The 14,703-nt window shown below is 31.7% G+C and overlaps 1 protein-coding gene across 1 annotated transcript in view; it reads right to left on the bottom strand.

The window, feature by feature from the left end:
- twf2 (twinfilin actin binding protein 2) overlaps positions 1–14,335 on the bottom strand; it is a 30,684-nt gene extending 16,349 nt beyond the window's left edge. Inside the window, 2 exon segments of the mRNA NM_001009897.2 lie at positions 1,889–2,067; positions 14,013–14,335. Of these exon segments, the coding sequence (NP_001009897.1) occupies positions 1,889–2,067; positions 14,013–14,109 (276 nt within the window). The 5' untranslated portion in view covers positions 14,110–14,335.
- Between the last annotated feature and the right edge of the window lie 368 nt (positions 14,336–14,703).

Here is a 14,703-nt window from a genome sequence, read left to right as displayed (position 1 = left end):
AGTTTCTCAGCTATCAAGTTCTCAGCTCCTTTAAAAATGCTGGGGGAAAATAATTTGTGGTTTTCCACCCATTCCAATACACTGACTGTGAATGCTGAATACCCTGATTGATTTGATTGATTATATGAACTGGATTCACTGGTCAGATGCACTAGAAATGTAGCACACTGAGGATCTGCTGGTTATAAGGGGGTAATGCAAAAAAAAAACATTTGGAATGACAAAGGTGAGTAATAAATTATTTTCTTTACATATCTGTTGTTGGCCACAAAATTTAAGTTTAATTTTTTTGTTTTATCAGTTTAAATGTTTAGCAGTTTAATAGTGACAAGTTTCATTTAATAGGTTTATACTTCTCAATGTCCAGACAGATCCACACGGCCGCTAGATAGCGCCACTAACTGGGTTAGTTCTCTTGTGTTTACAGAATATAACTTTCCCAATAATTTATTCATTCATTTTCTTTTCGGCGTACTGCCTTTATTAATGTTATGTTAACGTAAATCTGTAATTTAGTAACTTTATTCCATGTGATAAATAAAGTCAGTCAACAATTCGAACTGTAAAAATATTGTCCAATTGAACTGAGTAGCCTAATATACTTTACCAATAAAAAAAATCATATTTGCTTATAACAGTTTATCACTTTCACTTTCTCTTTCTTTCGGCTTAGTCCCTGTTTTAAATAGTTTTTATAAATTCAAAAAAAACATTTGTATAAATTTGTAATATCATCTTAATTTATGACACTTTCAGGTATTAAATTTGAGGTGCTAGGCTGTAGCACTGACTAAACGAAGACATAAGGACAAATGACTTGCAAAGAATAATAACAAATGTGCATCATGGCTTTATTTATAATGTACAAAGAGCTCTAGTGGTCGTGACAAACAAATATAAGCGTGGAAAAAGTGTGCACAGGCTCGCACGCATTAAAATCGATTTCATAATCTTGAAATTGACTACACAATATCATTATGTTACATACAGAGTAGTCTAGGTAGGTCTACAATTACATCCCTGAAAGACGTCAAAAGAATGAAGCAGGTCGTCTGCTTTGATGACGATTAAGACACCCCACACCCCCTTCAAAAAAAAAAAAGTTTTGTATTTATGTATTACAGGGGTCATCCCTTTGAGCTCGAAAAATACAAATTTACTAATTAAATAAATAACAAAAAAAAATTACTAAATAAATTAAAATGTATCTGAAAGAATGTCATCCCTGTATATTATATATCAGGAGCAGTTGTGGCTGAAAAACTGGACTTGAGATTGTAGGGTATGGGTCATTTTCCTTTCTTTTGTTCTATTCACTAAAGAGAGCAGTTCCAAACAAAATCAGAGCAGGACATTTGTGCAGTTCGCTTTTTAAATCAGCTGTTTTGAATGAATCACATGAATGCTGCAACCTACTGGTGCTTTTAGTGCTATATTTACTTGTTCATGACAGGCCTTAGAAGCCAAGAATGAAAACACACTCAGGAAATGATAATTTAATTGCTATCAAAAAAAATACATATTGAGACCATTTATTTGTTTATTTTTACGTTGTAGGATAAGCAAACAATAAATATTACTTAGTGGTTCTATATCTGTAAATGTTTTTGGACCCTCTGGAAATGTTATTTTTTATAGTATATTCTTATATCATTGTTGTATCGATATCAGTAAAATAATACTGTAGCTTTTATTAGCTTAATCTTTTTTCTTCATTTTGTTGATTGTTTTTATTTTTCAATTTGACCAGTTTTGTTTACGTCCATACAGTTTTTATTATATTAGCTTGTAGTTGTTCAACACTCAAAAGATGAAAAAAGTGAATGCATTGTTCCTACAATTATCAGCTCCAGCTTAGCATCATTGACAATCGTACGTTCAAACCTACAGGCGACTGGTCCGGAGACCAGGAGATGAAGAGCCACTCATAGCCTTGTGCGTTTTTGGAGTCCAGCCGGTATAAGATATAGCAGGGCTCGAGCGGGTCCAGCAGGGGGAGTAGGACTGGGTCGTAGTCTTTGTCCCAACTGTGACGGGGTTCTCTGTACGCCCCCAGCACCAGCTGCTCTGAAACACACATGAAAAACACTCTCATCACAAACCAACATCACACACACAGCCAGATGAGTCACTTTAGATTGCATCACACAGATCAATTTAAATGTGTTTACAAGGCCAGTCTTGGCTAACGACCTGCTGCTGATAACAAATAAGTGAAATATTATCCATTATCTGCATCCTGCTATAAAAAGAGCATGACACACCTTGTGCCCAGTTTAGCAAATGCTGCTTAGTTCACCTAGAGACACAGACACAATAATACACAGACATCTTCGTCTTCTGTTATTTAGGTATTAGACAATACAATACTGGGGGATATTTCATAGTGAAATGTATTTTTATTGATAATGAATTTCTGAATCACATTTAGTGTAAGTTTAATAAATCAAATTTAGCGCATCTTGAAATGACCTTACATATAAAGACACACTTATTTTGATCAATTTGATTAATGTAATATCGATACTGCAGATCTTTTTATTTTACAAATAAAATTAAATAATATTAAATCTGTTTGACCTGTACTTCAAACATAACCTATTGTTAAAACATTTTAAAAAGTATTCAACCATCAAACAATCAATGTTATAATTTTTTTACATTTTCTTAATACTAATAATTTCTAATATAATATAATATAATATAATATAATACAATACAATACAATATAATATAATATAATATAATATAATATAATATAATACAATTTAATACAATATAATATAATATAATATAATCTAATATAATATAATATAATATAATATAATATAATATAATATAATATAATATAATATAATATAATATAATATAATATAATATAATATAATACTAGGGGTGTCCAGATCCGATCATGTGATCGGAAATGCCCGATCACGCGGTTTCAGACTCGTTTCAGACTCGATCATTGTCAGACGTTACCTCCGGATCAGGACACGTTACCTTCAGATCAGGACTCGAATATATATATATATATATATATATATATATATATATATATATATATATATATATATATATATATATATATATATATATATATATATATATATATATATATATATATATATATATATATATATGGTTTAACTCTGTGCCTCTGTGCCTAACTTTAGATGTGTTAAAAATAATGAGAATATATATATATATATATATGTTTTTTTTTTTAACACATAAGTTTTTTTAACACATTTAAGGTTAGAAGTTAGGCACAGAGTTAAACCTCTTTCTTGACCACACAGAAACAGCAACGCATGCAGCATGACATCTCTTTATTGCAGAGAAGCTATTGGTTAAATGCCAGCAAAGTAGAACAAGGAAGCTTGAAGTGGAAAGCGCAAATATGTCTGTGGTCTACAGGTATAATAAAGTTGATGACGACAACATTGGCATAGCAAACTGGGAGATAGGTAAACTTGGGATTGCCTGCTGGGTATTTTAGGTTGAAGTGCTGTTTGTTTTTATATTAGATTTTTTTATATTTACTTTTGCACTGAAGTTCAAAAGTAAAGAATTGATGTTATTAATTACTTGATTGTTCAAGCTACCTCACAGAAGTGCTCAGTTTGTTAACAGGGTTGTTAAAAAATAAAATAAGGTGAATTAAATAAAAAAGCAAGAAGCATTCTGGATCTGTTTCTTCGCTCTGCTTTTTTCCTTTTTTATCGATTATAGAAGTATCAGATAAGGTTTCGGAATGTACTTAAAATCAACTGATACAGGGGTAAAAAAACCTGATCGGGACATATATAATATAATATAATATAATATAATATAATATAATATAATATAATATAATATAATATAATATAATATAATATAATATAATATAATATAATATAATATAATATAATACATCTTTATTTTCAACAACAGTTGCAACATATGAAAATTCATCAAAAGAATTAAAGACACAAACATTAGAGACTTAAAGAGAATGATAACAATCAGACAGAAACGTAACCTGCCATCATAAAGGGCTCATCAAAACAATTCTAAGAATCAGCCCAAGACCATCTGAAGCACAGTGCTCATATTTCCAAGACTTTCAGCTTTATGAATTCTCCGTAACATCTACACATGCAGGCTTTTAGGACATCCTCCATTAACAATCCATTAGAAAAATGGCAACAACCATATTTATTGTTTGGTTTACATTTTTTATGTTAAAAACAAAAAAATTAAATAAAAATAATATATAAATAATATATATATATATATATATATATACATACATTCAAAAGTACATTTTTACCTCAATTATTTGTTTTTTTGTCAATTACTATTACTTTCAGCACAAAACTCATGATAGTAACTGGCCTGAAGTGTACATAGGAATAAAATACTGTACATTGTGCATGAAAATTAGCAAAAGCACATTAAATTCATTCAAATTTGCCACATATACTGCAGTATGAAAAATACCATGCTGATATTGTGATGGAAACAAATTGAAATAAGATTTTACAAAACAAAGAAATAAGCAATAAGCTATGCAGTTTTTCTATTTAAATTAGTAGATTTATACAGAAGAGGTTGTATGTTTAAGGTCATACATTTTGACCATTCATTCACTAGGCTTAGTATCTTTATTAATCTGGGGTCGCCACAGTGGAATAAACCGCCAATTTATCCAGTGCATGTTTTATGCAGCAGATGCCCATCTCTGGGAACATTTTGAACAATTTAATTTAATTTAATTTAATTTAATTTAATTTAATTTAATTTAATTTAATTTAATTTAATTTAATTTAATTTAATTTAATTTAACTTAACTTAATTTAATTTAATTTAACTCAATTTAATTTAATTTAATTTAATTTAATTTAATCTAATTTAATTCAATTTAACACTTGCATGACATCAGAACTCCACTGGTATCCATTTCAATAACACACTTCGACAAATGAAGTTACCCATGATGAGCAGGTTCAACACAATAACTCATGCCCACATGAAAATCACTATAGATCATGTGTGACTGATGTAAGCAAGCATGTAATGTTGAAGCCACACCTGATTCTGCTTGTTCTTCATAGCCTTGCTGTATTGTCTCAGTTTACAGTTAATTTCACACTGATCAAATCACACTTAAGGACTGTAACGAAGCACGAAAGCCTCATTCTTTTTTTTCTGCAAGCAGTGGTTGCTGGTCACGTCCTAGACTCGCAGGCATCAACACGCAGATTAACAGCTCTGCTTCTCTGTGAGCATCTCTTAGCACATCAATAATCTACTTAGCAGTACATCTGTCCACTTCCCAGCCTGCTGTCCTCAGCGCTTCTCTGAAAACAGACTTAAAAGTGCTAATCTGACGCTTACTGCTGATTTTGCTTGACTACACACATTTTTATGTATATAGAAGTATTTTTGTATTTCAAGTTTAAATAGTCTGGAAAAAAAACAAGTAATTGACAAGATTAAAAAATGTAAACTAAAAAAATGATCACAATTAACCTCAAAAACAATTATTAATAAAAAATTTAAAGTACAAACATACAAAAAAATGTAAAATATTTACAATTTTTTATTACTAAAACATTTACCTGTCCTCAGGTCTTTGCACTGGCTTCCAGTTACATTCAAAATAGATTTTTAAAGTATTATTACTTGTCTATGAATCACTGAATGTAGCTCGCTGAATACAAACAAAACAGATCACTCAGATCTTTAAGATCAGGTAAATTAGCTGCTGGAATCAGCTTCCAGAAATGATCAGATGTGCTCCAACATTAGGGACATTCAAATCAAGACTGAAAGCACATCTCAGCTGTGCCTTTACTGAATGAGCACTGTGCTATACGTCCACCAGATTGCACACTATTATGTCTTTCTTTTCTTTTTCATTCTTTTAAACGCTGTTTTAACACATTTTAATCTGTTTTTATAATTTTTCTTTCTTTCAATAATTTTAATTTTCTTGTTTCTTTTATTCTTGTTTATGTAAAGCACTTCAAATTACCAATGTGCTATATAAATAAACTTGCCTTGCCTTACTATTATTTTTTTAGTTTGAATATTAATTCATTTATTTTCACTTAATATTTAATTTATGTTTGCACCTAATAATTTGCAGTAAATAATAGTAAATTTTATCGGTTGCAATACGGTCTTGTATTTTAAGCTTAAACATTGCATTAACATGACAATAACAAACTTTTACAGCATTTTAAAACTTTTGTTGATAAAAAATTACGATGGTTCACGTTTATGTCAGTTCACTAACTAGTGTTACCTACCATTTAACAAATTTTGTAAATAAAGGGATAGTTCACTCCAAAATGTAAATTACTTTCCCTTATGTCATTTTTTGAAACCTTTATGATTTTCTTTTTTTCTGTTGAACACAAAAGAAGATATTTTAAAGAATGCTCAACCACTGACTTTCATAATGGAAAAATAAAAATTATATGGAAGTTAATATATGCACAGCTAGTGTTGTTCAGCCAATGACGAACTTCCGGTGAAAGCTCTATGTGACTACTTTCAATTTTATAAGCTTGCTTTTACAGCATCGATGTTGTAATGTATATCAAATATAATCAGTTAAAAAGATATAAGCATTTGTTTGGTTGTTAAAGCGTAAAAAAAACTCCAAAAAACCTGTAGGTGCCATTATTATCAGAAGGCTAAAGCAGAAATTCAATTGAAAATACTGAGGTAAAATTAATTTCCATATTTTAAAGACATAGCTGGAGGAAATATAAATGAATGCAGTGCTTCTTTTTTGATCGGATACCCACTTTATATCGTATCTCAACCAGGCAGTGACGGTCGCTGTTTTTTAAAGAAATCAGATCTTAAATGTAGTGATTTTGCATGGGTTGAAAATTAACTGGAGTTTTAAGTGAAACGTAAATAAATAATTAGAGTTTTCATTTTAGGATGAACTATCCTTTAACACTAACTAAAATAAAGGCTAGAACATTGTTAGTTCATACTAATTACTATTCTTAACTAAAACTGATTCAACTATTTATCACTGCAACTAAAGTCCTGCTATGGTGCTGTCGTGGTCATGTACTGCGAATTAAAGCATCTAAATGTTGTGCAGTGTGACTAGAAGATTTTGCACCTAGCTGAAATAAACCTTTAATGAGCACACTGTCAAAAACAGCCATAGTGACATCCACCACACATCATCCACCCACATCCGCCATTCAATCACCAATCAGCAGTGACCTTGCAGGGGGATTTCCTGATGCTTTTCTGCTGCAGTGGCTGCTATTCTGAGCTGCAACACATTCCAGCTTTCAACACAGACACATACTTTCCATCAGCCTTTCCCTCACCCCTGAACAACACACACATATGTGCCAGTTTCAAGACAAACATATGTCACAAATACACCCATTCTAGAGAAAATCACAGATAAACACAGTCTGGCTGAACAACCCAGACTCTGCACCATCTGCACACTTTTTCTATCACTATGAACAAAGACTAGCGCTCGATCATGTGGTTTGCATGACCCACCAATAAGGGTTGGTATACGCAAATGACTCGTCCACCAAAAACTGCATTGACCCGTTTTATCCTTCCTGAAATATCATCTCTGTGAGACTTGAAGGCACCCTGTGAACCCCAAACAACCCGATCTATTCAGATCCAGACATCTTCATGCGGTCTAGGCGTCAAACCGACAGGAGAGCATATAGCAACATGTGGCTACATTAGACTGTCAATGGGTGCTAGAACAGTCCAATATGGTCATACAGTCTAGCTAGATTATTAGCAAACATCATGCATGCTTGACAAAAAAAAGTCAAGGATAATCATGTGTGAACTCGAAGGTAAAACAAACTAAAAATAATAAGCTTGTGCTTCAGACTAGCTGATACTTTTTTTGCAGAAGGGTGTGGATTAAAGTTTATAATGCTGTAAATAATGTTGGTTTTCCTGCACAGGCTTGTAGTTTCACTTCATAGAGCTTCAGTGTATCATCAGGGTTAATTTTGTTTGTTGAAACACGAAGAGAGGAGGAACATAGAGTAGCTTCCCTTTTTTAAAAGGTTTTTATCAAAGCTCTGCCTGTGAGAATGGTTGAGCTCAAGCGCATTAAAAGAAAAGCAAATGAGAAGCATGTTAAAGGGGACAGAACTTGTGAGATATTGTAGAGCATTTGATTGATCAAGATTAAATGAGAAACTGAAAATTGAGGTGATGTGAAAAAGACGTATCCATTTAAACCAGGGGTGTCCAAACTCGGTCCTGGAGGGCCGGTGTCCTGCAGATTTTAGCTCCAACTTGCCTCAACACACCTGCAAGGATGTTTCTACAAAGCCTAGTAAGAGCTTGATTAGTTAGCCCAGGTGTGTCAGATTGGGGTTGGAACTAAACTTTGCAAGACACTGGCCCTTCAGGACCGAGTTTGGACATGCCTGATTGAAACAGAAGTAACAAACTGCATGTTTTAGATCAGGGGTGGCCAACCCTGTTCCTGGAGAGCCACCTTCCTGCAGATTTCAGTTGCTACCTATATCAAACACACCTGAACCAATTAATTAGGACCTGAACACTACGTGATAATTACAGGCAGGTGTGTTTGATATGGGTTGCAACTGAAATCTGCAGGAAGGTAGATCTCCAGGAACAGGGTTGGCCACCCCTGCTTTAGATGTTTATATCAGTTTTATAACGTGTAAATGAAAATTGTGTCACTGTTTTGTATAGTGGTGTAACGGATCACAAATCTCTCGATTCAGATAAAATGTTTTTTTTTTTTTGTCATGGATCGGACCCTTTTTCGGATCAGCCAAAAAAGGAAGGAGACCAATGTAATTTGCTTTCCATTTATTACAAAAACAGTACTGCAAGACACTTTTGGTTTTAACTACCAGAACTTAGAAGCTGTCATTTTATTAAAAATAAAATAAAGAAATAATCAGCTGAATAAACATAAATTGTAAAATTTTCAGTACTGTGAAAAATTCACTGTAACTAACTACAACTATTTCTGATTACGCTAAATGTAGAAACCTAACATTATAATTTGTACAACTCATATTCATTTCTAGTCTCATTTTAAATAAAAGATTCAGTCGTTCACTCATAAAACGTCATGTTGCATTGCTAGATGTGTAATTTTTGAAGAATTATTCAGTGGCATATTTTTGATGGCTGATTGTCGCCACCTATTGCTTAAATAATGTATTTGCTGCCTACAACTTTCATTTTTGAGCATTAAGTTAAAAGCATATAAAGGTGATTTTAGTCTTTACAAACATCAGTGGTTATATCTAAACCTTAAACTGTTCTTCCAGTACTTCTGTATTATTTGACTGTGTAAACTAAATACTGAATCTCTTCCTTGATTTTTGGATTTTTTGAATGCATCGATTTGAAGGATAAATAAACATATGTAAATCACAATCATTTATTATTTATTCAAAATCCAGATCTTTTAATGATTAATTATGCAGCTTACACTGAATGCATTAATGCAGGCTACACACTAGTGAGAGAAAACACCTTTAATAACCTTAGAAACCCACCACATAACGAATAGCCTACACCAACTTCTTGTGTCATCATTAAATTTTACAGGAAAGCCTAAATGCTATCATACATGTGATTTGAATGATGCGAGAGGCGATCTCTGTTAAAAATTGTTAAAAATTTAGCAAAATAAAAAAAACAAAAAATCCACAAGTCACGTGTGTACCAAACCGTGGATTGTGATCCGTACAAATCACAGATCAACCGTCATCCATTACGCCTCTAGTTTTATAGCACACTAGCTTATTGATATCCTTATAATGAACATTGATACTAACATCTAAAAAAATATTTTTTTTTTTCACTAAATTTCACTGGACTTTAACAGCAAATTTTCATTACAGGGTAATGGCCAATATAGCCATATATAGGGCCAATATTCAGCCCCTAGGGGTGCTTTTCAATAACATTTCTTATCTTAATAAGAACTTTCCATATTTTAATTAAAACTTTTTTATATAAATTATTACCTTCTTAATAAAAATTCCAACAGGGTGTTTTTAATTTCAAGTAATGCTATAGACTTTTTTTGGTTCTCCAAACAACCTTCAGTAACAAATTCTATAAAGGACAATTTTTCCATAGTTTGAAGAATATTTCAATAATCTAAAAAACTATTCTCCACAAAATCAAAAGCACTTTACGATAGGGTTTCATTATTTAATGGATTTACTAATCAATTGATAATAAACAATACCAGAACAGTATTTATTTATCATAGTTAAACATTTACTAATGTTGTTGTTAACTAACAATGAACAACTTTAATTCAAATAAATATGGCAAAAAATAACTTACTAACAACCATCATACATTTGTTCAATTTTTTTTATTATACATTAACATCAATTAATAGAACCTAATTATAAATGTTACCCATAAACTTTGATTAATAATCAAAACTAAAACTATGCATAATAAACTCAGGATATAGGAAAGAACATTACAGGATAGAACTGCAATATTATGACAAAATAAAATCATAATAAGTTTTTTTTGTTGTTGTTGATTAACAGAATATATATATAATTAATGAAGCTATAAAAATAATCGTACATTATTTGAGCACTTGATGTTTCTAATGTGACATTTTCTCACAGCTAACAATTCATTCAACAAACCTAACAAAATTCAACCAATCAACTAATTTAACATCTGTAATTGGCTACTGTGTTAACGATCTCAAAAAACAAAGTGTGTAATTGGTTATAATCCTCAGCACAACATGTACAAAAAAAAATCTGATGTGACTGCAAGTCTATATGTAATGTGAGTCATAATAGCTCAATTTAATTCTTAAAGATTTTGAATTTATAGGCCTCACCCTGCTGCGCATCCATTTAAATGTTTGTGGTCAGTGTTTTAAAACATCATAAACATCTTATTCTTTACAAAAACTTTTGATGAATATAATCCATCCTTGCTGAATAAAAGTCATAATACCACGACATTTCATTGTGTTTCATTCATGAGAGTACATGCGCACATCTTGAAGTCAGGTTAGGTAATGGCAGAATGACTTCACTCAAATTTGATAGCGTTTTGCCCTTTCCTTCCCAGCAACAGGATCCTGTCACCTGATAGTGAGCTAACATTTCAACAGTACCTGACACTTGAACTTGTACGCAAATGCACGCTTGTGCTCATGCGCATATATTGCAACAGAGAACAGTTCATCACTACTTTGACCTCTGAACGGTTAATCCCTTAAGAACCATTCCGTTTCCACATCAAATGCTGTCATAAGATCTACAGCATCATGCAAATCAGGAATCAAAATAAATTGTGAAATGTGTTTGTTCCTGTTTCCTCATGTCAGCTGAAGTCTGGACGGTAAAACAACAACAAATCAAAATCACACCTAAAAATAAACTATAAAAACACAACTGACTCTCATATATAATGATAATAATAAATTAAAAAGGGGAAATCAGATAAAATTGCAATTAGTGTAACATCTTGTTAACAAAATTAACTGATAATGTGACATTGTTTGAATATTAGCAAATCAAGCTATGGTATTTCAGTTAGACACAGTGGACAATTTTTAAAATGTTCATCACAACAAAATAAACAGTCTTTAAAAGATTTTGACACTTTTAAGAGTCTTTTTGTCTTTTCTTTCAAGTGTCTTACTAACTTTACAGCTTAGTAATCAATCAGCCACATGTTTTATTGACTCTTTTAATGAGAAAATACTTGTACCAAAATACATAATCATGTTTTTTACACCAGATTTATGGCCATATCCTGTTTCGAGGCATATCTGTATTATTTGTTTAAGTTGCATTTTTTCTTACGTCATTTTTTTCCATAAATTATTACATGGGGAAAAATAAAGTTATATATTTGCACAGTTCTGAAGACCATCATTGAGTATTCTTTCACTAACATAAAAGTACATACAGTGCTTAGCACAATTGAGTACACCCCTTTTGAAAATTAATATTTTTATCCATTTCTTAGTGAATATAGGCAAAGTATTTTGGTGCACTGAAACAAAACAGACTTATTAAATGGATATATTTATGAAAACAATATTTTAGTCATCAAACATATATAGAAATTAAAAGATAACACAATTAACTTCAAGCAGAATATTGCAAAAATAAATTACAACTAAATGTTTTAATTTTTTTGCTCCTCTTGATTTTTCCTCTTCTTTAAATTTGTATTTAATATTTTTCTATAACATATAGATTTCGGTGTATTAGTTTTTGGACCGTTATCTTAAGTTATTTTGTTAGATAAGCTCCAGAATTGGCTTCATTACTGACTAAAGTAATGTGTAGAGACAAAAATAATATTGTATAGCTTCCTAATAAAAATATTAATTTATGAAAGATTTATGAGGGGTGTACTTATATGTGCTGAACACTATATATATATATATATATATATATATATATATATATATATATATATATATATATATATATATATATATATATATATATATATATATATATATATATATATACAGTTGAAGTCAGAATTATTAGCCCCCCTTTGAATTTGTTTTCGTTTTTTAAATATTTCCCAAAAAATTTTAACAAAGCCAGGACATTTTCACAGTATGTCTGATATTTTTTCATCTGGAGAAAGTCTTACTTGTTTTATTTCGGCTGGAACAAAAGCAGTTTTTAAATTTTTAAAAAACATTTTAAGATCAAAATGATTAGCCAATTTAAGCTAGCTTTTTTTTTCTCGATAGTCTACAGAACAAACCATCGTTATATAATAACTTACCTAATTACCCTAACCTGCCTATAGTTAACTTAAGTAACCTAGTTAAGCCTTTAAACGTCACTTTAAACTGTACAGAAGTGTCTTGAAAAATATTACAATATATTAATATTATCTAGTCAAATATTATGTGCTGTCATCATGTCAAAGAAAAAATAAATCAGGTATTAAAAATGAGTTGGTAAAACTATTATGTTTGGAAACGTGTTGAAAAAAAAACTTCTCTCTGTTAAATAGAAATTGGGGAGAAAAATAAACAGGGTGGCTAATAATTCTGACTTCAACTGTATACACTGACGTAAGTCAACCTTGGTCATGGAACCCAAATAGCGTTCAGAAATATTGATATACCCTGATGCATTATGTTTAATAGTAGTAAAACTATTTAAAACTTTTAGTTTAAATATTTTCTAGGCTTCATTAGGATTAAGATGGTCAAATTTCAATTATCAAACTGGTAGGAGTTAGTTCAAAGGTATTTAATTTCAGTCTCTAAGTGGTGCAGAAATGACGTCAGAACCCGGAAGGATAATTTGCTGATTGTTCCCTCATGTTTACCTATCAGTGTTTGATAATGGAGGATTTCAGTAAAAAAAGTAAAAAAAAAAAAAGTATGCTGTGGTAAGCATAAATGAGGGAATAATAATAATAATAGTAATAATAATAATAACAATAATAATAATTAAACTTTTTTGACTCTCAATCCAAACCTTCTTATTTAGTTGCTTTAGTTACTATTTAGAAAATATACATAACAGCATCAGAATTCACATTTTTAATGAGTGAGTTTAATGCATGATGCAGGGAAAAAAGTTAAAGAATGGAGAAGCTTAATGCACATGACATTTTACTCATTTGAAAAATCATGTAAGAATATTTTGAGAATCTGAGTCACTCTTTCAAAGAACCACTATATTTGGTTTATTGATCAACAAATCAACTTATATTGGAGCTTCTCAAAATTCTAAACATGCCAATACTGTACAATAATACTGTACTTACTTTGTGATTAGACTAATTGCGAATTTTTATCAGAATTAACTATTTTATTATATAGGATTAAGATGATTTTGAGTTAATCCACCATGAGGTTCATCCTGCATTGGAAATATTGGTCAAAAATTGCATTATTGACAGATTCTGTATATATATTCTAATATTGGTGGCTTCATTATTTTGTTTTTGAACCCCTCAGACCCCTGCTGACTCACCGTCTCTGATCAACACCTGGATGAGGCGGCCGGTTCCGTTTCGTGCCCGGGCCAGAAACTCCCTCAGCTCCTCTGTAACCACCAGAACCAGAAACATGGCGGGTCAGTGTGGTGCCTTCCCACCCGCCAAGAAACCTTCTGAAGTTGGATGAAGCTAGATACTCAGGTCAGGTCACCTGGAGGATCTTCTTTTTACAAACTCTCTTCAAGCAGTGGTCAGTGCGTTAACCTATCAGAAACACAGCGGTATGAAAGCAGCAGACTGAAGTAAGAGTCTGGTGTTTGACAGACTGTGAGCTATCCAAGCGAGAGGGCATGTGAGAGCAGCAGATGTGTGAGAGAAGGCTCCTGTAACTGGGACAGGATCGTGTGTGCCTGCAGAAGGAACCTGATCTCTCTTGCCCCAAATTTAGCAGGCACACTGTCTGGCCTCGGGTAACAGTCGGACCATCCCCCAGTGCGGCCCCAGTTCTTTAAATCTATTGATTCCAATTCAAAAACCTTGTATTTTCTATAAATTCCTCAAAACCACAAACAAAATAACGAACACTGCCCTCTACTGAGAAGGTAATGAACTGTATAAGCAATTAAAATTTATGACAATTGTCATCAATTCATTCATTATTTTCTTTGGCTTAGTCCTTGATTATCAGGGACTGCCACAGTGGAATGAACCACCCATTTGTCATCA

Source organism: Danio rerio, chromosome 6, assembly GCF_049306965.1.
Source record: "Danio rerio strain Tuebingen ecotype United States chromosome 6, GRCz12tu, whole genome shotgun sequence".
Lineage (NCBI taxonomy): Eukaryota > Metazoa > Chordata > Actinopteri > Cypriniformes > Danionidae > Danio > Danio rerio.
This window is presented reverse-complemented; position numbering and strand designations above follow the sequence as displayed.